This window comes from Falco biarmicus, chromosome 7 (assembly GCF_023638135.1).
Source record: "Falco biarmicus isolate bFalBia1 chromosome 7, bFalBia1.pri, whole genome shotgun sequence".
Lineage (NCBI taxonomy): Eukaryota > Metazoa > Chordata > Aves > Falconiformes > Falconidae > Falco > Falco biarmicus.
Genome location: NC_079294.1, coordinates 21993179 through 22021012, shown reverse-complemented (window position 1 = coordinate 22021012; position 27834 = coordinate 21993179). Strand labels below are relative to the sequence as shown.

Genomic DNA, 27834 nt, shown 5'->3' with positions numbered 1-27834 from the left:
TGGGAGAATCAAGACCTCAATCCAGTGTACTAATAATACTTAGCACTGTACATCACTGTACTGTTACTTACAAACATTAACTAATACATCCTCACAACACCCCTGCGAGGTAGGGAAGTATTATCCCTAGTGTACAGATAGGGAAACTGAGGCACAGAGAGGCTAAGTGACTTGCCCAAGATCACACAGCAAGGCATTAGCAGAGGCAAGATAAGAATGGAGATGTCTCTTGTTCCCAACCCCATGCTGCCCCCCACTAGACAATGTTGTCTGTCTGGACACGGGGAACCCAAGAGGTCCCTTTGAAAAGCAATGCCTAGACTTGTTGCCTATTAATAATTTTTATTTGCCTTTAATGAATTATTTCACAGTTTTTCCCTCATACTGTACACCACGCTTTCACAGTCCGTTCAGTGTTCTGTGGTAGCCCACAGCCTTCTTCTCCAGCGCTGGGACAGCTCTGCAGGGGGTTTGTAGGGTGCTCTGTGCTTTCATTAAGAGGATGTTTAGAAACAGTTTTCACTGGCATTAGCCTGGGAGCATGTGAGCTCTCACTGGAGACTGATAACACACACTGGAGAAGCAGGCAGAGGGAACTGATGGTAAAAGGGCATTTGCCATCCCCTGTGAAATGACCAGCAGCTCTCTTAGTTTCTTAGCTCTTCCAAGCTCCATTGACCACTCAGAGCAGAAACTGTCTCCAGCTTGCCTGGTCAGGAAGTCGTTGTTCTGGGGTTGCTTCCCTAACAGGTAATAGGCAGTCAGCTCAGGACCAGAAAGGTCCCCCAGCATTGCCTACTCCAGGTGTGTGACACTGTCTTGGAACAAGGCTGGCTGTAGCCATTGTGCTCTCCTGCCACGGGGAAGGGGTATTACCACTGTTGGCAAGCAGCTATATCCAGTGTCTAAGTCTCTTTTTTTTTTTCAAAACTGGGATTCAATGAAGAGCAAGGGGGAGTGGATGGATGAGGAGATGAGGATGAGGCAGAGCAAACAGGAAAATCCACCAAATGAGTTTCTAGGAAGGAAATGTTCCCCCTTGGGCACTTCAGCTGAAGCGGCTTCATTTTCACAAGGCTTCTTTCTCTCTCTGGGAACACCTGCTGAGCTTCATCTCTGTCAGCTGGATATATCGTATGACATTGGTATCTGCAGGGAAAGAGCACACATGTACGCACACATTGGTTACAACTCCCTGTGGAAGACAGACACATTGCACCTTCATCCCTGGTGCATCACCTGGGGAGCAACACGGCTCCCACACTGCCTGCAGGAACAGCATGATTTGAAAGGTGCTCTGAACCAAACCCTGCAGCTTTGGTTTTGGAGAACCTGACCCAATTTGTGCTCGCCATCCCTGTTGCGCATGATCTTGCCTCAGCTAGTTTTTATCTTCTCTTTGATTACTCTGGGTCATCACAATTGAATTTGCACAGTTGAAACTATCCAGGTCATCCCTGCCTGTTCTTTTGGAACAGCACCTTCACTGGTTTCCCTTCCCTCCGTGCCTGCATACAAGCCCCTAAAGGCATTTTATGTACGGTTATCCTCTGCCTTTTTGCCCTCCTATTCCTTTTACAGCCTATTTCACTCTCCTCTTATTTTCTTATGATGAGTTGAATTGGGAAATGCATCCTTCATGTTCTCTTTGTACCCTTGCTTTCCTTAAATTTCATATTTGGAAGTCCTTCCACCATGACACTCTATCTGCATTTTGGTCATATGCTGCATACTGCCTTGGTCTATCCTGTCTAATGAAGTTCCTAGGGGCAGGGAACCACCAATTCATCCCTGCAGAAAGCTGTGAGGTCCCAGCACTGAGCAAGTGGTAAGCTGAGTGCTCTTTTTCCTTCCAGTACTTCAGTGCATCGACACAGTGTCATGGTTTAACAGAGACTCACACGTGAGTTTTGCTTTACCACCTGGCCTCAGCAATGAGTGAAACTGCTCACCCTGAAGCACAGGTTGATCTAAACAAGCGTGTCTCCAGACAGACCCCACAATTCTGCACTCATGGTCAATCCTTTCTCAAATCACATTGGTTTACTATCATGAGGGTGACTTCCCACACACATGCCACCCACATAGTAGCAAAAGCCATGTGGTATCAGAAGCAAGCAAGAAAAAAAATAGCCACTTTCACTTATGCATTGATTGAAAAATGGTTGTTTTCTCACAGCCTTACTCAGCCAGCCAGGGCCATCTTAGTCTATTTAAGCCATTAGATCCTCAGAAACTAATCTGAAGCACACTGCAGTCCACAGTCAGAGGGCAATCCTGTCTTCTCCTCACCCAAACAGCAATGTGCTCCAGTCCAGCTAGGGAAATGAGAAGCACCTGGCTTTCAAAGAGATGAACAAATTACTAGTAACTTGTCCAGCACTAGCAAGTGTAGGTATTGCACCCACCAAAGCAGTTGTGGATGCAGTTTCCTTTAAACATGAGAAGGGGACATCTCTATTGTGCTCTCAGCCACAGCTGAAACAGTGGGAGACAGACTGTTCTCTTTCCCTTCACACAGAACTCCCCACAAACACGCCATGGGGTAGCAATGGGCTGAGGCAATGCTGTTGTGACTTCTCAAGCTGTCTCTGGCGGGGTGGGTCTCCCTGCTGTCTTCTGCAGGTACAACTGCATCATCCTAGTCAGTCTGGAGGGTGGGATTCAATGATTAAGTTATTTGCCCCACCTGGGGCATTCTTAATGAGCCAAGGACTTCTGCTGTTGTCAGACAACGTGCACCAGCATTTCATACCAGCCCAGCACATTTTAAAAGCAGCTTTCTTAAAAACAGAATTGGTTTCAGTTGTGCAGCCTCAGGGAGTAGACATTCAGTTGAGGGCATAGCCCTCAATTTTAGCCCTGAAATAAAATCAGTGCACATGGCAGGGAGGTGGCTAACAGCTCCTAGTGGTGTAAGGGTAGGGCATGTAGCCAGGGCAGAGCCCTGCTGTGCTGCCTGCACAACCCTGCAATCTCTCTGCTCTGTGCCTTTCCAGGCTTTGACAGGCTGTGGTCTGGGTACCCGTCCCCGCTGCTGCGGTTTGCACTTTGGATGTCTGCCTGGCGTGGGTGGCAAGTGGTAGCTGGGAGGGCACATTAGGGAATCCCACCTGCCCAGGCTTGCAGGGACTCGGCGTCTGGCTGAGGGGGGTGGCGGTGGGTTTGGTGCATAACTGGGCTATGAAAGGCTGGCAGCTGCCCCTAGCTTGCGGGTAAGGCAGCTAGCTGCTGGCAGCACAGCCTCACCTGCCTGGGAGATTGCCACACGCCCAGGAAGCTGGGGGCAAAGCAAGGTGGGAGATGCTCCCATTGAGAGCCAGTTATAAATCTGGGCATGTTTGGGGATGTTGTGCTTCCTTCCTTCCTATCTTACCAAGGAGGAATAATAAGAGCAGCACTCCATTTACAGAAGTGGAGCCCCTGTCTTTGTCAAGTCTTTTCCATCAAATACTATTGCACCACACTAGTTCTGCCTGCAGCAGTATTTCAAAGCTACGTGTAAATGTTAATGAAGAGAAGATTTTCATCTTTCAGTGAGGAAGAAGTGATCCCCTTCTGCTGATGTGGAAATAACAGGCAAGGACAACTCAGATGGGGTCAGACCTGTACAGAGATGCCGGCAGAGCTGCAATAGGAACATGTCCCCTGGCTGTTAGGACCGTGCCTGTGTCCTTGGTGCAGAGTGGCCCTCTGCCATTTTAAAGGTAATTTCTGCTCCTCCCTGTAGCTTCACAGCTCAGGTGCCCATCTGCTTTGCAGACACTGTGGCCTGGGTTTTGTTCCCAGGACTTCTGAGTGACAGGGATGCAGGAAGGCAGCTGCGGAGCTCAGCCACGAGCCAGCTCCATGCAGCATGGGAAATCCAGCTTGTACGTGCAGCCCGCATGATGTCTGACCGTGAGCTTTCAGTGCGGGGCCAGCAGAGACAGCTGTGGGTGTTTGGTATTACCAGGCCAGATGCTGGTTCAGCCTCAATCCCAGTCAGCACCTACCCTGATGATGTGGCCCCACCAGTGGGAAAAAGCTGAGCAAGGCTGGAAGGTCAGGTGTCCATCTGGCTGCCCGTGCTGCACCAGCCTCTGACACAGAGTTCAGGGTGGGCTGCATGTATGCTTTGCACAACTTAACTGTGGCTTCCCTCTCCCTTGGTGAGGAGAGTTATACAATTATCTTGTGTTATTTCCATCTGCTTTTGTGATTTTTGTTTGGCGGTAGCGTAAGAAATCAGGCCAAACTGAACTTTCACCCTTAACAGACAGTAAATAGCCATAAGGGATTTGCTGTGCTGACAGCCCTTTAGAAAAGTAAAACCCTTTGCTAGCTAATTCCTCTTTACCATTTAAAATCTCCCCCACCAAAGAGAATAACTGCCAGTGATTTGTGCCAAAAACATCCTTATTAGAAAAAAAAGAACACACAGAACATGACTGTAATAATGTCCAAGTGCTTTTACCAGTGAGCCTTGTGAAAACTCAGATAAAGAAAAACAATCAGATTTTGCAGATGGAAACACTGAAAGTGGAGAGACTGACTTATTCCTGTCTTGATATATTTTGTTATATTCGTTAATATATATAATATATATTATATAAATAAGATATATAATAATAATATATTTTGATATATATCAATAATTATTATAATTCTTGATAGTGTTACCTGATTCCTGCTACTGTGTTTTAACAGTCACATCCTTTCTTACTGTATGTATTCACTTCTTTCCCCCTGAATACCCTTCAGGTTTTCCATAATCATAAATAAAACAGTGGAATAATGGCCCTGAATGGTCTAACAATAACAGGGAAGAGTCTCTGATGCAGAGCTGAAGGCCAGAACTGTTTTTTTGTATACATTAAGGGCCTTTGGAGACACTTTCTGGTATGTTTTTGCAGCAAGCTGTGGTATTTGAAGCTGTTGCTGTTGAATAAATTAGTATTTATTTCAAGAAGCAGTGAGGGATACCAAATAAATAGTATCGGGGCAGGAGGGGAGCATAGAAATACATATTTAAAAAAAATGGAAGCAAAGTGGTTCAGCTAGAAGGACTGTTTCAATTTGAGCCTAGTCAGACCCTCAAGGTTGGGATAACTTCTTATTTTCCACTGACTATTTTTCTCTTGCATAGGCTTCTCCCTTCCCTGGTTCTGGCAAGGGCTGAAAGCAGAAGGGCACAGTGCAAACTCAAATAGGCTAAACTGAGCTTTTAAGCACATTTGCTCAGGGAGTGTGGGGTGCACAGCTGTGCTGTCAGACTGCCTGGAGCCCATGACCAAGTGTGACAGATGGGACCAGGCACTCTTAGGGGAGGTGGAAGAGGAAGGAGATCCCAGCACATCCCCAAGCACACCCTCCCTGGTGCTCCTCCAGGGCACAGCCACCTCAGGAGCCTTGCAGAGCCAGTGCCTGTAGGACATCAAGCACAGCCAGCTCTGACAGCCTCCCTTGCGTCCTCTAGTTCAATGAACATCAGCTCCTGTGCTCTGCCAGGACCCAGGCTCGCTCCTGCTTCATGACCAGTTCTCACATCCAGGTGGAAGAGCTGCTCTGTGAGGTTTTCTTTGCACATGGCTTCTGTTTTGGTTTCTTGTGCTCCTTTATTTTTTCTTTGAGTATTACAAAAATTCTCTTTTAGCAGAAATGTTTTAAGCCATAGCGTGGTTTTATGTCCCCATTACTATTTGAAAAATAAAAGCACCATCTCTGCATTGTGGCCTTCCACCCCCTGTTCTGAGGCTGAGGAGGTTAGCGTAAAGCTGGTTGCTCTGGCAAGGATAAGTTGTTTGGATACATAATTTCTTTGCTGTCCCAAAATGAAATCTTGGGTTTTGACATATGGACGGACAGGTACTTGAACTGGCAAGTGGCTGATTTCACAGTGAAAGTTGAAGCACCCTGATGAAAGCTTTGTGAGTGAATGTCTGTCTCTGATCTAACTACAATACTAACCCTTTACTGAGATGGTGGAAGGCATGGCTACTGAGGTCTACAAATAGTCCCCTGGCTTTGCTAAGGGGAAAAAGCTTTTTCTCAGTCAGGAAATGTAATGGTTGGGATAACACTCTTCCCCATCCCGCTTTCTTCTTCAAAAATAAACTAGGGAGGGAAAGAGAGGCAGGATCCCCTCCACACAGATGGCATTCCAGCAATATTGTCATCTTCAGGTTGTGCTGCAGCCTCGGCAGTAGAAGAGGGGTACAGCTAAGGATACAGTGGGTCATGCTCATCCCTGTGGAAATCAACACAATCAAGTCCAGGGACACACTGAAACTCATGAAAAGTGCTCAATGCAAAGCCACATCCCCGCTCCCCCTCCCCATACCTGTCGGCTGGCGGGATCTTGCCTCTTTCAGGTAGTAGAGGGCCTTGTTGAAGTCACCCAGGTGGTAAAATGCCACTCCTGATCGGTAGAGTGCCTTGAAGTTCTCACCTTCTTTCTGAAGCACTTTGAGGCAGTACTCCTTGACTCGCTCGTAATTCACCAACTCCGCCTGGAGCAGGCAGGCTGCAGGGGATGGGCAGGATGGGGAGACAGACAGACACAGGAGAACGTTAGTGCTGTGTTATCTCCCTGCTCCTGAAATCTGCATGGGGGAAAAGAGCAGCTTAGGTGAGGGAAATTCCTCAGACCTGTGTTTCAGAAAGGGTCTGGTCATAGGGATTGTTTGCCAGACCCGATTGTTCGCAATTGAAATACCAATGCTTCTATTTTTGGCATTGCAAAATGAAGGGATTGTGTTTGCTCCAGGGAGGGGGAGAGTGTGAGAACATAAACATCCCTTCACAGAGTGGGAATGCTGAATGGTCTTGTGGCAGCTACTGGCTTCATCTGTAGTAAAATCACTTCTCCGTCTGAGGGCTGGAGCTCAGGAAAGTACAAAAAGGCAGTCACACCTACCTGACAAGGAAAAGAGGGACTACAGTGGATCAGATTTTGTATTTGGCTTAATCTAAGGCTGTTACATTTGCAAATAATATGTCATTGTCTTTTATTCAAGAGGTCCTGTATGGAGTTCTGCTATATGAAACAAGAAGGGGCTCCGCTCTGCTAGAGAATGCACTGCTAGCAAACCAGAGACACCTGGAGTTGTAGGAGAGGGAGCACATGTGCCAGGCTGCGTGCTTCCTGCGAGGTGTTGCAACACAAGCTCATTGCAAGAGGTCAGTTCTGCGGACCTCCTAAAGGAAAAGGTAAGCACAGTGAAGCAACAGCATGCTGAGGGCTGTACGCTGAAGAGCAATTGTTGCATGAATGTCAAGTTTCTGAAGAAAATTCCCATAGTGAGTTTCCCGCAACTAGGAAAGAAATAAAGAGGAAAGGGGGAGATCCTGGGGGCATGCTCTACAGCTGTTTGTAGCTTCCTGTAGCGCTCACTCTGGTGGGCTAAACTTGACTAGGTGTACAGGGCATTAAAAATAGTTTTGGGAACACTGACATAAATAGGACACGGTGCAGCCACAGTCTTTGGGGAAATGCATAAAGTTGTGCTGTCAGCAAGCCCACCTGATGCTGCAACCCAAGGCAACTTTGGGAATGACACCATTTGGGGAAGGGGGAAGTAAGGCAGGATGCTGCTGCTAGGATCAGTTCAGAGGCTGGCAGTGGTAAGTGCCAGGGCATGGAGAGAAATTTCCCATGGCAGGTGGTGTTACTCAGTGTGTCTCTGGCAAGGAGACTCACTGCTCCTGGAAATCCAAGTTGTCACGGTTCAGGTGTCACCAATGAATAGCCAGACTTCATTTTTTTGCATGGTAACTGCAGCCTGCACCTGAGAGGATACAATGCTGCATCAGGCATATGATACAGTTTTGGATCCCATTCCCCTGCACCCCTGAAGTAAGCTGTGCACCCCTTCTGTATCTCACTTTATATTTCATGAGCAGCAGTTTGGCTAGGTGACCTCCACATATTCCTTCTGATCTAAATTGGTCCAAGTCATCATCATGTCCATCATATTAACCATCAGTTAACATGGATAGAACACATTCCTAACCCAAGTATGTGTTTAAAGCTTAAATAGCTAGCTGGGAACAATCATAAACAGGCTTTTTTTACCAGTAGGGAACTGATGGTACAGATGTGTTGAGCAAGGACTGCAGAACTAGCCCCACTGCTGCTACATTTGGTTGAGCGATGCAGTAATTGCTGAGAGCTTCGTTCCATTTGCCTTAATGATGGACTTTCAATATATTTTAACTGCTCCTGCTATTAAAGTGCATAGGTATTTCAAAAGCATCTTGTCGCTTGCTATTTGATTGCCAGTTAAAAAACACATATGTTTCTAAAAGCTTAGTAGAATTTCCTTACCCAGAATTTGTCCCTTCCTATTTGTCAAACATTGATTTTTCTCACTCTGTTTCTAATGGAGCTTGAAATTATTGTGCCTTGTTTTCCTTTATTTTTCAAAGCTATTAAAAAGATGGTTGTGTAAATTTACTGCTGGCTTCACAGCCCTGGGAATGGGATTGCTTTGTTTATCTGCTGACCAGTGGCATGTACAGCAGTGGCAGTAGCTTTCTGCACTCTGCCAATCTGATCCAGCCTTTTGCGTCCTGAGAAACTGCCTTTCAGTGCAGCCGGGGGGATGGGGCGTGGATTTGGATTTCAGTCTCTCTGTTCATTTACTACTTGGTATTTCCAGTTCGAGTCACAGAAATTACTGTGAAAAATGACAGGCAGTCTATTCATGTATATTAACTCAGTAATTCCATATTGGACTTGCTTCATGGGTTGGTTTAAAAGAAAAGAAAAAGTCTCCCACAGCCAGCTAATTCATAAATCCAAATGGGCTTCCAGATATCCAGCTGGGTTCTTTCTGTGACTCATACTCACAGTAAAGATTCTGCAGGGCATCCCCACTAACCGTGCATAAAGCAGAGAGAAGTCAGTACCACATGGCTAGCAGGAGAGACACGTGTTTATCTGAACAAAGCGAGCAGATGGATGTGCAGGAAACGGTTCTGCTAAAAGAGCTGGCCATTTGGAGAGCCAGCGTTGGAAGCGGCTGCTGGAAATGAACCTGGAGGGAGTATCTCCCTTATAAATATTTACAGGTGCGTGCTTTCAGTTCTTGGTGGACTGAAATTATCTTAATGGACTGTGATTCTGTGCAAATATTGAGGCCGTTAGTAATTGAGCTTTCAGAAATGGGAGAGACATGGAATCCCTGTACTTCCTACCTAATGCAGTCAGGGGAGAATTGTTTTGAAAACGTTTTCCTAAACAGACATGTGCATCTCTGGCTGGGAGTGTTTACCACATCAAACACCTCATCACCCCCCTTCTTAGTTCATAATGCACCCGCAGTGAATCCTTCTGAGGAACAGACGTCACTCAGACTGCATCGAGAGGTTTATGAAGCTCCTGCTGCTGCTTTCTTGAAAGTGAATGGGCTTGATCCCACACAGCACCATCTCTAGTAGCTTGCTGGCCATTAGAAGGGTACCCTTTACATGCAGATGCAAACCTATAGTCAACCATTCCCTGCAGGTCTTGTCATTGTAATACAGCATCTGGTGGCTACATGTCTCCAGCCTAGAATGCAGGGTGTCCTGCTTTCCCGCAGCTTGTGATGGTTATCCATCATACTTGCTTATCATTCTCAATTTGGCAGCTGATTTACTGTGTCAGCTTAAGCAGTAAGTAACTCCTAATTTTTGAAACCATATATGTCACATGGTCATGAAGAGTCCCTGCCTGCTGTAAAATAAGCCATTTTAAACTATTGGGTGACAATTTTTAAGTTTTAATTTGTGGACTCGATCTATGCCAGCCAGTTCCATCAGCTGCAACAATCGGAGAGGTGCAGTACAGATTTGGTACCAGTAGATAACTGTACCAATAGAACTAATTTGTGTGACACTGTTCAGCACAAGGGTAGGCAAAACAAAGATTAAAGCCCCTGTAGAGATAAAACACATCTACACCTTTAATCGTAACCAGTAGCGGTGGTTAGCAATGGGGGGAAGTTGTAACTAAAATCCTGACAGCTGAGGGTTTTGGATTCTACTTTAGTGCACCCTGACTTAATTTTGAATTCCAGAGTGTCTTTCAAAAAGATATCTAGGCTTGATAGGTGTGAGAAAGGATCCATGACAGCCCTTTTCTCCCAAAGGTTAATTACTTTCATTGTTTAAGAAACATCGCTATGGTTCTATACTGATTTTTTTGTTTAGCTGCAATTACCAGCCACTGGCGCAATTAGTAGCCACACCTTTGCTACCCTGAAAAGCTTGTGTTTCCTTGTTGCATTGGTACTCTGAGATTCTGGTCAAGTCACTCCTTCATCTTCCCTTTAACAGCCTGCATAAAGAAGTGCCTGGAGTCTCTTACTAAAAAAAACCCTGGTTTTCAGCTTTTCTCACTTTTATAGCTGTTCTTTGAGCCCTCAAAATGAAGTTCAACTGAAGCTGTCTGTTAGCATCTTACTAGAGAAGCCTCTTCTGTATGAATACCTCTGCAGGTTATGCATATAGCTCCATTTGGCCCAAACTTCTGGCTGCTAATTTTGGCTGAGCTAAGAACTAGGTCTGGAAGTAGGATGTACAGGTTTTAACATGGAGATTTGGAACAACAATATCTAAAGCCTTGCCCACCTGGCAATTTTCACCAAAGGGTAAATCTGTGAGCCAGAACAATCCTCCAGACACAGTTTATACCGGTGGCTAAATTCCCGCTGTAGGCAAGGCTCAAGACCTCTCCATGTTATAGAACACTTAAGAGAGTGAGCCAAATTACTGCGCAAGCAATGTTAGCATATCCCTTCCCCATGGCATGTTCCTTGGGCTCAGCACACTCTGTTAGTCATAACAGGAATTCATTTGCTGTTGTTGAAAATGTTCTTGCCCTACAGCAGTATCTTGGGTTGCAAGTTCCTATTTCACAACTCCTGTCTTGTTCGCAGTTCTCCGTCACCCAGGTAAGCCGGTAGTGCTGCCTACTTTTAAGACTGCCTTGTGCCTTCCACTGGAGGAGTCAGCTGCTCATAACTTTGTTAGTTTTTAAGTTTTTGGACTAAAATATCCATGTGAAATGTCTACCTTTGATGTCTGCTTTTGGAAAATGTCAGCCAAGACTGTTTGGGTATTTTGGAAAAACAGGCTAGGAAAACATATATTTCCCTTGTTAAAGATCTCTGGTGACTGTCTCCTTGGATTTGTCTCATGCCCTCTCATCATTTCACTTTGCAAACTGTAATCTGGCAGTTATCATTTGTGTCAAGCAGGTGCCTTCTGTTATCCCCAGGGTAATGTATAGCTGGCCAACTGATAACCTTCTGAAAATAAAACCAGTATAGTACTGCACGTAGTACTCCATAGAGGTGCTTTAGAATTCGGTACCCAAATCCTCTGAGTATTCAGTCCACCCCCGGCACGATCTGATCTAGGAAAAAGTGGGGATTTGGGAACTTAAGAGAGCAAAAAAATTCTCTTATTGGGTCACTGGTCACAGGAAGAAAGAAGAGCAGAAAGTGGAAACCAAGCTGAGAGGGGTTGTCTCAGTTATGACAGAAAGGCAGGGAGACTGATGCTTCTTGCAAGGAGGAGGCTGGAGCTGAGGGCCACGTGGGGACAGAGGCACAGACCCACTGGGGTGGGGAGATGAGGTCTGTTGAGAAGACAAAGTTTGGGGGTAGAAGAGGAGTTTAGAGTCTGGGACAAGGTGCTCGGGACATAGAGACGCAGTGCTGCCAGCTTGGGGACCAAGAGGAGCATTTATATAATCGTGAAATCCAAGCAGAACCTAATCTCCCTAGGTGTGTATGGCAGCAGCCTCTCTAGCAGATCACTTAACCACAATCGTATTCCTGCTCTGAATCATCTTTTTCTCTGCTGGATATACTCACCAAGGGATACTGGGCTGCAGCGCTGAAAGCTACTCCTTGCAAATACCCCCTGGAGGCTGGAGCATGTGTCCTGTGCAAGAGCTAATAGCAAGTCATGTGGCTGAACCACTCATGTACCCATGCAAAAGGGTCTGAATCCAAACCACCTTTGTTTCCCACCCTTTAGACTGTAAAAACCAGCTTGTATTGATTGATTTGGTTGCAAAGCAGAGAGAAGTAGCTAAACCCATTACTGCTTAAACCTGAAGTAGATATTCCCTCTTTACTGTACTTGTTCTTGACTCCACCACTGGAGTTTAACAGCCTGTGTGGATTATTACTCCTAAGCAAGTGCTAGGTACTCTAACCACTACAAATTCAATGTGCATTTCACAAACTGACAGTGACATTCCCAGAAATAACCATAACTAAACTCTGCAAGGTACTTCACTTTCTGATATGATCTTGCCCTAAGTATAGCAGCCCACAGCTCACTTACAATCTATTTAAATTGCAGGAAGATGGTGTGTATTCTTGCTCTGGTTCTACTTTGGAAAACATATGATTGATGCTTTGATATTACTGCTTCAGGGCTTTATTCAGACATTTGATTAAGACCTTTATATATCATTGAACAGGCTTTGTTCTCATATCTCTTTAAGACTCAAAATAGTAGGACAGGCTAGGAGAGTCTCATACTTCCGTTATGTCAGAAGGCTTAGCATCCTTCATAGAGATGCTCTTCCTCAGAAAAGATAAAACATGATAGTAGTAAGTTCTGGTTTGATTAAAGTGTTTGGGAAGAAAAATTATTGGAATATAACAAAAGGAAACAAACAAAAAAAAAAAAAAGGAAAAAAAAGAAACAGAAAAAAGAAAACCAGGAGGGGAGAAAAAGGAATAATGTTTGTCTTGGAATAGACAGCAATCTCCTAACCATGCTACTAATGGATGTATCTTTAATCTCTCCATGCTGCAGTGTAAATGGTGTTTACAGAAAGCGCATGGAGCTTACGGTGTCCACTGTTAGTAATTTAAATTATAATTAACTTCTAAAATAAAACAATTAAAATGTGTCCCATATGATTGTGCTGAAAATGTAAAGGGATATCTTGGATTAAGTGTCAGCTTGGACTGAAACTAGTGTAATTTTCATGTACAGCGTAAAAATATCTGGACTACTGGAACGCTTATCCAAATTTCTCTTAAGTATTGGTTATTGGTCCTGAGTGTGCAGGCTGCACAGGCTACGTGTGGATGGCACAGCTCAATTTTGAAACTATGTTTTAACCTGTCTTAAAATTTCAATCCAGATTGGCACTAGAAGGAGCCAATATGACATGCAGGAATGTAAGAAGCCTACACCAAGGAACAGAGCTGAGGTGGTAAAGCTCCATGTGTGCTGTGCCTTTCAAGAATGCAATCCAGCATTCCTCAAAAGAGGATGTTTAAAGCATCTTTTTTTTCCCTGAAAAAAGCTTCATGCAGTTTCACTGCTAGGCTGAGACACTAATTAGGATCTGCAGTTTCCAAACAATCTCTTCCATGAAATATTTCTTCTCTTTCTCTATAGTCCAAGCTTGCAAACAAAAAGGATTTTCTGGCTTCTCACCAATAAAAAGCTAATTATAGACAGCTTGATAATGTCTGGCAATAATCTGAACAGCTGACTCCAAGTTTCTGGACAACCTTAATGGGATGAAAAGGGAATATCAGAATGACAATACAACTTTCCAGCCAGTGGCTCTCATTTATTCCTCTCCAGGTACCAAAAAGGCCTAAACATGCCCGTATGTTTCTGCTTGAGGAGAAACGTGTGGAAAATTAAAATCCAAACCGTATGACAGGTTGTCTCTCTCCGTAGGGAGGGATTAATGCTAAATGAGGTGTGGATCCACAAATGTTTGGAGAGCACAAAGAGAAGCCACGTCTTCCAAGTTGCCTTCCCCTTCTTCTCAGCCTGCCTCTCCATTTGTAGACAGATACCAACCATTCCTCCTGACCCTGCCACCTTGGCCGTGCTTTCCTTCCAACACATAGCATGGTCTCCCTCAGTTCTCTGCTGCTCCTGAGCCCTTCGTACCTCTTCCAGAAGAAAGACCCTGACTTCACAGTTCCAATTAGCTTTTCTAGGAGAGGGACAGTAGTAGTGACTGCAGTATGCTGATGCTTCCACCATCATACATTTTAAGATGTATCTAGCAGTTCTTAAAGGATCTGCTGAACCTGCCTGTCAGGCTTTTTGTGGCTGGCAGCCCACCCTAGGACTCTGCCTATCGCCATCCCTTGGAGGGCACAGGGCTGATAACAAGGAGATGAGTAACAGCTAATGTGAGCTGTCAGAACAAATCAGTGTCACTTCAGTCTGCAATAGAGTAATCAATCTTGAAGTTAAAGGAGAAGCAGTAGATGTTACGTATGTTGGCTTTTACTCTAGTCAAATGACAAACTTAAGTGACATTTTCTTTAGCAGATTGAAGGAGCACAGTCTAAATGAATAGACTTAACTCTGTTAACAAAGTGAAAGACAATATTAAGTAGAGTTCTGCACTGATCTGTCCTATGCCCCATGGTATTTGGTATTGTCAATAAAAGCCTAAATGACAGACTGCAGACTGCCTCATCAATCCACAGAAAACACCAAGATGTGAGGAGCTGGCCTCAGTTGGAAGACATGGGCAGAATTGCAAATGATCCCCACAAACTGGTGGTGTCCTAATAAAAACAGGATGCGATTTGACAGGGGCAAGTTAAAGGTCCTACAGTTAGGCAGGAAAAAACCCCACTGTGTAAGTCCAGCAGGGGAACAGCTGGGTGGAGAATTCTGCTGGAAAGGATCTGAAGAGTGATGAGGATCACCGGCTCAAGTCAACAAGGCTATACTGTTAATGAAAAAAAAAAAAAAGCACACTGGCATGTACGAAAAGCCATTGGCAGACACGTGAGAGTACAGTGTCTCATTTTGGAAGCCAATCTTGAAATAAATTGCGGATGTAATCCATGGGAGGACCCTGACAGTAACAAGTGGTTCAGAGAAGTCAGAATATAAGCCTTCAAGATGACAGTGAGGGAAGGTAAGTTAACAGCATTCATACATGTAAAAAGAAAAAAACCCACCTGTAATGCAAAGAAGGGTATAACCAGGATACAACTTGTTGTTCGTGTACTTGGGAACTAAGAAGAGAGCTTACATCTCAGCTAGAAGAACTTTCTAGCAGTGGAGAGTGACGCACTGAAAGAGACTACTTGGGAAGGATCCTAGCTCTGCAAGTGTTTAAGAGCAGCCTAAGCAAATATTACCTAGGATATGTCTTATCTGTACCCTTGTACCATGCATGGGTATGGGCAGAAGACTCTGGAATTGCTGTTCAGATCTGCAGTCCTGTTATTAATTGCTCTGTAACACGCAGAGCATGAACGGTCTTCAGTTCTCCTTGATGGCTGCCATTTAGTGCTAATCCCTGTCGGAAGGCCCTGTCAGAGCAACATCCTAGCCAGATGTGAATATGTAAGTAACAGCAGGCATGAATGATTTCTGCCTTTTCTGTGTGTTTATGTTCCCCTATTTCAGACTTTCTAATTTTCAAAAACAAAGTTCTTTAGAAGTGTTATCTTGAAATGATTCTTAAGCTACTCTAAGGCAAGTTTGTAGTGATTTATGCTTCTTTTTTTGTCACAAATCCAGTGATACAACACTGCAGTTTTCCTTCAAAGGATCAAAGCTTTGAGAAACAAGGAATTTTAGCAAATTTTTCATATGATCCTCATAGCTTCTGTTTTGAAAAAGTATTGTGACCTACCAGTTCCAATAGTTACTGGTCCTTCAAATCAAAACCAAAGGCTCTACTGAAAATTCCTAGCTATGATAATATTAAAGAAGTAGCTAAAACCTAGATGTCAAGCAAACAAGAATTTTGTTCTTGTTTTTTGGGTTTTTTTGTTCAAGCCAAAATCTGCTCTCAGTTGAGTAACAGCAAATCTTTATCCCACCAAAATAAAGCGCTTAAGGTGAAAATGATCTTCATATTGCATCTTCTAATCTCTATGCCTTTGATTTTCCCAGCCAGGAGAAGTAGGAGCAAAGTCTGAGCAAAGCACTGGTAGAGCAAAAGCTTTAGTCAACTTTTAACTACTAGATCATTTTGATTTTATAATAGCTATAAATACTAGCTCTTCCTGCAGCCACATTAGAAGAGGTGGACATCCCTGTTTGTTTTTGCCAAGGCTGTTACTGTTAATCTGCCAGGTTAAATCCCCTAGAGGTTTCCTCCTCCTCTTTATCTAGTAATCTTTGATCTGTCATTATCTTTTAAAATCAGTACTCATCCACCTAGTCGATATGACTTGGGATAAGTTTGGCCTTCAGATCTACTCTTCCAGCTGTTGTTTGGTCCATCGCCTCTTCCTCATGGTTTGCTTTTGTTCACCTTGTGTTGCTTTACTCTCTCACTATGGCACCTTCTCTGCATCGTACCCTTTCGTCTGGCTCCCTGTTGCTATTGCCACCCACTGGGGGAATCTCATCTCTTGAGCCATTTTCACAAGGCAAAAGTACATAGAATTTTATCAGAGATCAGGAACATCAGATGGTGACAACTATCTGGTAAGCGCCTAGAATTCAGCAGCAGTCCAACTCTAACAAGTGCTATCAAATATTTTATTATTCTTACCAGAATATATTACACAGTGAAATTAAGGTCTTAAGGGAATGTTGTTTTTTTTCTTAAACCCATCTGAGACAAGGAGGAGATTTGTTAAAGTACGGAGACATTTTGGAGGAAGCGATGGATTTCAAGCTGCCTTCTTTACTGAAGGGTAAAGTATCCTTTGCTCATAGTGGTTCAGATAACTGACAGCAGTACTGTGAAATGCAGCTGGAACAGCTTGAAGGCTCTCAAATGAAGTCACTGACAGTTGTGCATTGCCTCAAGCCTGGCTTACTGCAGCATGTTCAATTTAGGCTGAAAGCTAGCACTTTATCCTGCACCACAAACAAGGCACAATGACGTGGCTCCACAACATCTGTGTGCTGTGCCCTGTGGTGGCTCACAGTTCACCTCCAGGACACCTGAAAGAGCTGACAGCTGCAGAGTCTGCTAAGCAGGCTGTCTCTGGGGCCACCTCCTTGCGTATTCATACCATCTATAATTGATAGGGACTGAAATGCTTTTGGTTTTTCCTTGAACTCTCCCTGGCTGAAAAGACTCATTTGGCAAGATGGAGAGGTCAAATAGGGAAGAACATTTCCTTCATTAAAATGATAACCCATTCACATGTTTTATCTAGGTCCAGTGTAGCCCAAAGCCTTTCCATTTTAATAACGGTTTGAAATACAGAAAAACCTTTACTGTCTCTGTGGGAGCGATGGAGAGAACAGCTGACAGAATCAAATAGGCAGAGGATGCCCAAGTCAACTGTTTTCTAACCGAAGACAGACAGGTATAAAACAAAGCTCTCAACCTTGTTTTCCTTTAAAGAATGCTCTAAACAAACTTACAGAGGAGAGCGGTTTGTCAGCGACACAGCCAACTAACCCTGGCTGTGGCAGCTGGCTGAGCTTTGGTAGGCGATGTAAAGTGAACTTCAATGTCACCCTTTCGTGCAGCTGGGCCTTTCGTGTCTTTGCCTCTTGCCTGCCCTCCCTTTATACTGTATAAACTTAGCACCACTGAGACATCTGTTTCTCCATCAAATCTAGCTGGCCAACAGGTCTGACAGTTATTGAGAGGGGACTGATGGAAAACATACATGCTTATGACTCATTTCCTTTGGAAATCGGGCTGAAAACAAAGGACCAGAGGGACAATTCAGTGTATTATTTGCTTGAAAAAGTCAGGGTATGAACTGTGCAGGAGCATAAGCCAGTCCTCTAATAAGATGTCTTCTCTTTAATATAAGCTGTGGTAAAGTGTCTCAGATAAAGGTCTCAGATCATTCCCACCCCCTTCACAAACCATGCGTGTGCAATGCATTGCTGGCAGTGGAAGAAGGAGGTAGGAGTCTGTGTGTCTGATCAGGAGCACGTGGAGGGTAACTTCCACCCCAAGTAGAAAACTTGTTTTCAGGCACCAGGAACACCGGAATCATTGTACTGAATCAGGCCAATAATACAATTCTCTGTCTTGACTGTGTCTTTTTGGTTAAGCTAGGGAAGGTGAAGATGTAGTGGAATAATTATGTCGTGGCTAAAGAAGCCGAAATGGGTTCTGTTGACAAGAGTATCGGTCTGTAAGTAGAAATCACCAGTAGAATACCTCAGGAATTAATTTCAGAGTTGAGCTTGTTTAGTGTTTTGTTAATGCCCCTTTGTAAAAGTAGGAGCGCCCTACTGACTGTGAAGTTCTAAGGTACTGTCAAAAGGCACAAGGATGACAATGTGACATAAAAAAAACACAGCAGTAAATTTATTTGGGGTGGAAGTTGGCAATACAAAATGTAAAACCGTGCTCTTTGGGACTACAAAGAAGTTTTGCTAGAATTTGTGAGCTCATGAGCTGGAAACTATAAAGAGGAAAAGGATGTGAATATGCTAGATGATCACAGGATGACTGAGTCATTTATGTGACATGGCTGTGGACAGGGAAATGGAAATCTCAGAGAAATTTATTCGTAAATCCAAACCAGTTAGCAGTGGTTCTCAAGCATGAAAATGGAATACTTGCTTTACAGTTTTTATCCTAATACAGCAGTGAATGTTCTGATTAGTTATGTGTCTAAGCCTTCTTTTCTAACCTTATTAGGTTCTTTAACTCCATGATACCTTCTGGCACTGTAGTCCAAGTTAATCAGCCCTGGGTTTTAAAAATTATTTTGTATTAAACTATTAATTTAATTTACCCAACCCCACCCCATGAGCAAAGCTCCTGAGCTGCCTCAGTTTGAACTCCATCACAGTAGTCAGAGAATGTAAAAAGGAAAATTACTACATTTTCTTTGTACTTCCAGTATAGGTGAGGATCTTATGCTGCTCTGGTTTCCTTGCAACATGAATGCACTAACATGTCTTAAGCAATTAATCACTGCAAAGCATTTAAGAGCATAGTAATCTAGGATTTGAATTATGCTAGTATTAAAAAAATATGGTGACTAAAGGAGTTGAGGCTTAACTTTGCACCATGCTGTTTGATGAGCGAATCGTTGCTACAGCATGGGGCAGATATTCTGATCTGATTCATTTTGAAACGCTACACAAGAAAAAAGGCGCCTTTACAGAAAAATGGCTAGGGCTGACTTACAATGATTTTCCAGAGCGTCATAACAGACTCCTTCCCTCATCATTCTGCTTCTGGATGGGGTGATGACCTCCCTGGACAGCTCCTGTTTGGGAGAGGCTGTGGCCATTCCACAGACTTATTCCCTGAAAGTGTGGATGAAACACAATCTTTCTGCCCTCTCCCTCTCTGGAAGCGGGCACAGGGCAGAGCAATGTGAATTCTCACAGCCTCTTTCCTGCTTGAAAGATCCTTCTTTGTATCATAAAGATGCTTTTCATATCAGGGTGAATTTGTGCATTAGATGGCGACTGTAGGAACAGCACAGCGCACTGGAGGCAGACATTTGTTAGTCACATCAGCCCAGGAATAGCCAAAGGAAGCACTAAAGGTCTGACATAAATTTTTAAGTCCCTCTGCTTTTTATTTGCTTCCAGGAGTAAATTTCCTCCCTCACATGCTACACTGGGGAACGTGCAGGGCAAGGATACCCCACTGCTTGTTTTGTATTCTCCTCTCCACCTGCTTCAGGTAGTAGTAAACAGCTCTGCTGGCTGGAGTCAAGACTGAAGTCTTTCAAGTTGGGAAAGACCTCAGATAAGCAGCGTCCAGCTGGGCTGATTTGAAATCAGTTTTTGCATGTTAGGCTAAGCCTTACAGATGCATCAGATGGGTAGCGAATTTCTACCGAGAGGGCCCTAAACCCCCTTGCTTTACAGAATAAGATGACTTATAGCAAGATAGATACCTCACTTGAGTTTCCTCAGGTAGGTAATGAGCTGTTTACATGTCTCTGATGCGTCCATGTTAAAGTAACACCCAAGGTGTGAAAACTGACAGTTGCAATCGGGGCATCACAGGATCTTTGGAATCAAAATTTGAGGAACACTGGTTTGGCGGCTCTGGTAGCTGACCCAGCTGCTCCTTTCCAGCAGCTCCCAGGCAACTAGATCAACGGCCAGATTAGCAGAGTTTTGCTGCCTGCCACTCTGATACGAAAGGAGTTGCTGTTGCCATCGATGCAGAACAATCTACATGACAGCCCCCTAAACTGGCAGCAAGTAAATGCAATGGGCAGTGCGCCTACTGAAGAAAGAAAGGGAATACTGAGCAGTGGCTAGGAAAGTACTCGCTTTAGTAGGGCAGACTTGACCTGTCAAACATGGATGTGCTGGAGAAAGAAAAATACTGAGTATTTCTAAAGATTAATTCATGACAATGCCTTGCAACCAACAGTGTCCTGTATCCTGAAGGGCTTAGGCAGCAATGTAAGGGTGGTTATTCTCTGCACCTAGGAACACGTACAGAGTTGCAGTTCATGCCTTGTTCACGGTGTATCTGAGTGAATAGGACTGAGATGTTGTGATAGTCAGGAGCTTGTCAGACAATTCTGGATTCTTTGGCAAACAGATCCACAACTGCTAGAGGTGCAAACAGCACAAGATTGCCTTTTTTCCCATGACTCCTGTTGGCTGGGAGGCTGTTGCAGAACCATTCAGGGGTGGTGACTTACACAGCCCAAGGCTTTCAAGATGAGTATGTGCTGCTGTGATGAGCAAAGTTGTGATCATGGCTGCGCAGGACAGGCATGTATTACAATTCGTGCCCCTGATCTGAAGAGTTGGTAATTTTATCACTGTGAATGACAAAGGATGTGAAGATACAGAATATAGTCATGTGCTTGCACATGTACACACCATTGCAGAAAGGTGCTCCTCCTTTTTATACATAAATAGGTAACAAGCACCAACTGACTGGCTTCCAAAAGGTGTCACAGCAGAGATGGACCTTGAAGAGAGCCAGGAAGGGCAAGAAGGTCCAACCTGCACTAATATACTGCAGGAAAAATCACCTCAAAGGAATCAGGCACAAGGCGCTGTGCAGCAGAGTATGAGAACAAAGGGGATGAGAGGGCCTCACTGGCAGAATGGAGAGATGGCGGAAGCCTGGGAAGGGACAGACTTTGTCTGGGAGGTCAGAAAGTCTAACGTAGCTGTGTTGCATCTGGGAGAGTGAGGAATTCGAAGGGTAAAGACACAGACTGCATAAGCAGCCCTGACTCCTGAGCTGAGAAACGTGATGGGAGAACCGGGTGCACGGGACAAAGCCAAGGAGAAGCAGATGGTGCGATCCAGCCTATAAGCCTCAGGGCAACGGCATGTCAAGAATACTGGAGAGTGGGGAGAATGGAGTGGATTTTGAAGTAAAGATCATGACATTAGCTGTTGCCTATGGACAGTAACAGATGAGAGCTCTGGCACATCAAGCTATGACGGATAAAGATCATTGCTCCCAGCTGTTGCTTCTGCCATGGGTTATCAGAGAAAGAAAATGTGCTGTGCCTGACTCATTTCCATGAATTGAGGAGTCCTCCTGTGGAGGTCTAAGAGGGTGTGACTCATTGTGACTTTTGCTGGAGGAAACTCTAGGAAAGCATTTCAGAAGAGGATGGAGTAAAGCTGACAGGATGTGCTACTACAGAACTCTCAGAAAATATACCAGTGTTGTCAAGGTAGAGAACAATCAGTACTCTTTAGGTAAACAAATCAACCACTGCTCTGTTCTTGAAGAAGCTTTGTGATTTTTGATGTCTTTTGCTTCATCTCCCATGGTAAGCAGTAGCTAGACTTGGATGTATCTGAATTCACCAAGACTGCAGCTCCTCTGCGCAGTTTGGCCAGGGGATCTATGCTTTCTCAGTACTCTTTTTCAGGCAAATGATGACAAGGTCAGCTGGGACAGGCTTCTCCTCATGCAATGGGAATTAAACAGGTGGTAGAAGTGGCTGCAAAGAACACCACCCCACCCCCCCCCAAAGCCTCAAGTTTTGAAAAGGCTTGGGAAGGACAGTGACATATATAGAGCAAAATGCATCTCCTGCCTCAGCAAGAGAGATGCTGTCAGACGTGCATCACTTAAACCAAGTTTGGTGGCACCTTGCCATCCTTTCCCTTCCTCCCTCCCACCCCCCAGCATCTGGATATATTTCCATCCCATCTTTTCAATGCACAAGAAACTCCACGAAGAGGGAGAATTTTTTTCTCCAAAAGGAAACAGGTAAATCTCCTAAAAGGAAATAGGTAAATACTGAGTATTTCTAAAGATTAATTCATGACAACGGCTTCAAACCCCATTTCTTTCTTAAATACATGTCAGGGTTTGGGTCTATCACTAAAACCCCACACATAGTCATCTGTGTTTATTCTCTGCTGCAGCTGCACCTACCTGGAGCAGTAAGTGCATCAGGCTTGTAAAACAAGATATTCCCATGCACCCTGGCTGGGTAGATGTATCTAAACCAAGAGTGCTGGGTAACTCCACCCTCAAACCACGAAAGTGCAGACCACATCCTGCTCTGTTTGTGCTGCTGTCTTTCCCACCACACGGCATCCTCACAGAGGGTGTTTTTTGTTGATGCAGCGCATAAAAAAAACTTCACATCAAGCAACAATCCAAAACTGTTTTAACACCCACAGCACCATGTGTCCTGGTAGAGTCTGTGCTTGTTAATGGCTATATACTGGGGTGGGATTTTAGCAGAGACTCCTTGTGAGGAGTCCTAGTGGGTGGTCAGTAGAGACAAGTTTTACCAGCTTTTCTCATGTTTAGTTATATTTTTATTTGGATTAAGCATTATAAATATTTTTACTTGGATTTCTCAGTGTGACTACTCGCCAAAGTCTGCGCAATTGGTGATGGTTGGGGGTAGTACCTGTGCCCCAGCCTAGAGCCCGAGGCTGCCAGGAGGTTCCTACGCTGCTGGAAGTGCCATGTTTTGTGGGACTGTCGCTATGACCTTCGCATAGTCATGAATGGTACCAGTGCACATTTCTGCCGGCATAGGAGGCCAAACCTCATCATCCAAGCTGAGATGTATCCTGGATGGCTACATTTTTTAATGCTTTGTGCAGGTATGTGTGCCCTTCTGCCAAGACTCCTACAGTAAACTAAACATACCTGAAAGGGGATATAAACACATTACATTTAATTTACATTCATGTAATTAACAAAGCCTTACAGTACTGCCAAGACATCATAAACGCAGATGGATAAACGGAGGTTCAATGAATGGAAAGATTTGGTGAAGGTAACACAACTGGTTAGCTCACGGAAGAGGAACTGGAAACCCAGATCCCCCAGTGCCACTCCTCGTATACCCACTTCTCCCTCTGGTTCTGTTTCTCCTGCCAGGATTAGCTCTAGCATTTCCGCGTGTTTCGGAAAACCAACAAAGGTTTGCTTATCACACTGCAACACTCCCTCACCAGAAGAGCTTAAAACTATGCTTACCCTTGGTATTTCGCTACTTTGGAACGACTAGGACTTGTTTCTCTCTGCAGAGCAGACATAGTCCTTTTGATCCTGTAAACTTTTAGGCAGTAATGCTGGAATAAAATAATAATTGTGTTTAATGAGGGTAATGATTGCATTTGCAGTAGGTAAATGATCCCTACCTGCATGCAGTACATAAAGCATATAAGCTTCTTCCAGATCAAGGATGCTGTAGGAACGGGAAAGGAGGCTAAGATCTGAGGGATATTTGGCCAGGTTGCTTTTCCACAGGCATTCTTCATACATTCACCTTTTTTTAAAAGAACGCAGACCACTGACTTGGGGGAAACTCAGTTGGATGCACCATCAGGATGAGATTGTGGTCCCTGTTCTTTCTTTTTCAATAGAGCTGAGAGAGGCAAAAAGAGGTCAAGTGGCTTCCTCAAGGTCAGAGACCGTCAGTGAGTCATAAAGAACGGACTGTTTGCCTTACAACCCTGCATTCATTCTGCAAGGCTCTATGCTGCTGGTAGGCTTTTTCTTTGCCTACCCTAGCAATTTCTGGGAGCCTTGACCATGCTGCTGCCCTTGCGTCTGGTGACATTTACCAGAGACTTGTGGTAAAATGCAGAGAGGTATCAGCAGGCCTGTGTAAGAACATGGTGGCACTGGATTCTGCAGATGTGAGGAGGAGTCCCTTTAAGGCAAAACTCTTGGAGCTTAAACTGAAGCTTAGCTAGCAGCTTAGCGAAAGAAATGTGCACAGCACTGCCAATGGCAAGTGGTGAAAATCCTAGGCCGATTTCAAATATTTAAAAAAAAAAATCACAAGAATTTAAAACCCAGCAGATCTGGGATCCTTTGAAATGGGCTAAATAGTTCAGGTTGTGGGGGTGCTACACAGTTCTACCTTAGAAAACACACCGAATATTTTGGGACTCTGATTAAATACAAGAGCTGGCCACCCCACCTCACAGTATGAGAATTGCCTGCTGAACATACTCTACAAAAGAAGCGGAGCTAAACAAGAATCTGTGTGCATGGCTGTGCCTAAATTTACATTCTGCAAAGCAATAAAGGCACTGAACAGTTTAGTGTTTGCCCACATGTTCTTACTCATGTAATCAGTCAGATTCAAAAAAACAACCAAACAACCCCAGCCTTCGCCCATGAGATTGCCCAAAATCCCCTTTGGGTGTATATTTCTCACCTACTTACTTGGCTTAGTGCGTTATTTACCTATAGTGGATGCTCTCCCCTGACTGGTGTGCTGCAAATAAACAAGAAATTGTGTGTGTGTGCATCTATATTTGTGATGCAAAACATCTCTGACAGGTGGTTGTGTGGTGGCCACATGCAAAATGACAGTGCAAAAGCAAGGTGGGCTTCATAAATGCCAAGCTTAGAGAGTAAGCGGAGGTGCTAAAAGAACTTGCTAATAAGGACACTCAGATGACAGCTGCTAATGCTACCGGGTATATATCAGAGCTAAGTGAAAAACTGCTTTCTCTAGAATTAACATGTACTCCTGTTATGCTTTCTGCACTATGCAGATTTATTTATTTTAAAAATAGCTCTAGGCACTCATTCAGTGTGTAGAAGCAGAACTCCATGCATCTCCTGTCCTCCCCATGTCAAGTAACACTGACCTCAGCTCTAACAGCATGTGCTGGTGCCTCCGCTAGCACCCACTGTGTAAAGAAACTGGTGGCTTCCGCTGCACCACACTTAGAAAATAGAGCCCCACTGCTCCACCTCTTCAAGTTGCTATTAGAAAGGTATACCAATTATTATGGCATTGCTGGGGAAACTCATCCCCCCTCTTCCCTTCTCTTCAGACACGAATTCACAGATCCTCCTGCTAGAATGGGAGCTCTGAGACTGGGCTAGGAGTAGCAATGCTGCAATTTCAGTTTAACTGCACACTCCCCTCTCCAACGTGCAGGGCATTTCTTTAAAATTGCTTGCAGACAGCTCTGCAGACACACATGAAGCCACACATTTCCGAGAAAAATGCTGTTCTCTGCTCTGTGCGTGCCATCTACTGAAAACACGTGACAACTGTCTGTGTAAAATGACAGCTTGACCTGCTGTGAGGTTATCTCAGGAAAAGCACTGCTTGCAACTCCAGGGTTAATTATACTCATCTCCTCCTGTGTTCACGCTGGTTAAATTTAGGAAAAAATCTGTTCAAATCTAGGTTAAAGATGGAGCATGTTTCTCACACTGATTGATCCTGCTGACAAGATCAAATATAAACAACCGTGAAAAAAATTCCCCCCACAAACCCCAAATGGTAAATAAATGAGCTGGACGATGACCATTACACAGGCCAACTCCGTCAGCAGGAGCAGACACATTTCTAGCAAGTGGAACTTGTGTACTCAGCAGAAAGTGCCACAGAAGCAAATCCCATCCAACCCTCCCACTTCATTTACCTTCTACCTACCACATCTCATCGGTGCCTAGCAGAGATATTGCTCATCAGTACTTTTTCAAGCCCAGGAACTCACCAAGCTATACTGTTCAGAGTATTATGGGCTCTTTGTATATAACCCTGCCAATCCAAATGATCCTTGCCAAATACAATAGGTTTTAATAAACCTGTGAACAGAAATTTGGAGAGACAAAATTACAGCTGTGCAATTGTGGTACTGCTCAGGAATCTCACCTGCCTCTCCCTCTATGCAATTTCAACAGGCTTTTGAGGGAAGAGTATTTGAAAACAAGATGAAAAGGGGGCTAAGTTGTGCCCCCCATTACATCCCAAAAGGCATGTCAGGTATAACAGACTGGCATATATTAAGACAAGAGGAAATGCTGGCTTGGTGTTTCAAACCATTCGCTTTATTCTGCCTCTTTTTTAGCGCTAGGCAACAGGAAACAAATCTAACCAACTCTGTCTGGAAAGCCCAAAGCCAAGTGATGGTGACAGCTGACACACTAATGTCCTGATTTTTGCCATTTTCCCCCTCAAGGACAGAAAGGCCAACGAGTGACCCTTCATCCTTCTGGAAAACAGCAGAACTTTATTAACGTTGTTAGTTTGTGCACCTTGTCCAGGTTATGAACGTGCTCTTCCCTGTATGTACCCAGGCACAAGTTTTTGGTTTAGAGGTGCGCTTTCAGGCTTGGAAAGAAAAAAAATCCATGCGCTGCTAGGAACCAAAAATAACCTCTGATCCTGCAGTTCTCGCTTGGGTGAAGTTCCTTGAAGTCAACGGGAGTTCTGGCTCCGTAAGGACTTCAGAATCAGACTAACAAAGTAGTTAACCCCCCCCCAGCCCTCCCCTCCGTCCTCCTGCAGCACTTGCTACCAGCTGGCAGGGAGCAAAGGGCGTGCTCCCCTGCTGACCGCCGTGGTGACCGGCAGTTAGTGGGAAGCCAGCGCTGCATTCGCTTTCAACTTTCCTTGCTAAGAGGCCAACATTTTTTTTGTATCCAGTACTATTTGGAGCTACTGCAGCAGCGCCCAAACCCTTCCCCTTGCTTACACGAGATGTGGCAGCAGGAGTCTCTCCCTCTGTGCTACTGGTAATTACAGGCACCAGAACGGCAGCTGTGGCGGAGGGGCTGAAGGACACATCTGGGGCTGAGGGGAAGCGCAGCACGCAATCCCGGCCGGCTGACGAGCCACATTCCCCCAAGTGCGCCCCGCGCGCCCCACGCCCATCACCTGCCTCCCGGGGGAGCGGCCGGGGCGGCCGGGCAGGGCGGGGGCCGCAGCCGAAGCCCGCGCAAGGGGCGGCCTGGCCGGGCGCCCCCTCCCCAGCGCTCCCCGAGGCAGCCGGGCGCCCAGCCGTGCCCGGCCGCGCTGCTGTGCCGAGCGTGAGACCGAAAATAAAAATGGAAGGCGGCGGAAGGGAGGGCGACGAAACGAGCGGAGAAGCGATGCAGCGCTGTTCTGCGGAGGGGAAGGGAGGTGTGTGCGGTCGAGGGGGGACCCGCCGCCCCACGCCCCGCGGCCCCGCTGACCTGCCAGGCTGTTGTAGCAGTCGACCTCGATGGCCTCCACCGCCTGCCGCTGCTCCTCGCTGAGCCCGGCGGCGGCGGCGGCGGCGGGAGGGCGCTGCCCGGCCGGCTCCTGGCTCAGCAGCAGCAGCAGCGCCTTGAGCTCCAGCAAGGCGCGGTGGTACTTGCCGATGGCCTCCCGGAATTTCTTGTCCTTGTAGCACTGCGCCCCTTCGCTCTTGAAATCCAGCGCCCGCCCGATGAGCTCGCCCGGCTCCGCGCTGCCCGCCGCTGCCGCCGCCCGCGGCTGGGCTCCCCCCGCGGGGCCGTGCCCATCGCCCGCCCCGCGGCCGCCGGCGTTCAGCTTCCCCGCCGCCGGGCTCGCCCGCTCCATGGCCGCGGCGCCGCCCGGCTCCCGCGCCGCCCTACGCGGGCGATGCCGCGGCGCCCGCCGCCGCGCTGCCGGCCTTGCCCCCGCGCCGCTCCCCGGCTCCGCCGCTCGCTCCCATCCTCCGGCGGCCGCCGCTCCTCCTCCCCCGCCCGCAGCCCGCGGGGTGCCCGCCCCCGCCCGCCCC

The 27834-nt window shown here is 45.6% G+C and overlaps 1 protein-coding gene across 1 annotated transcript; it reads right to left on the bottom strand.

Annotated features, from left to right (window-relative positions):
* On the bottom strand, positions 1-27807 carry TTC9 (tetratricopeptide repeat domain 9). Its single transcript, XM_056347119.1, has 3 exons — positions 27284-27807; positions 6323-6505; positions 1-1149 (listed from the first exon to the last, which is right to left on the bottom strand). Exons 1-3 carry the CDS (start codon positions 27651-27653, stop codon positions 1070-1072), a joined length of 633 nt encoding a protein of 210 aa, XP_056203094.1. The 5' UTR covers positions 27654-27807; the 3' UTR covers positions 1-1069.
* Positions 27808-27834: the final 27 nt, after the last annotated feature.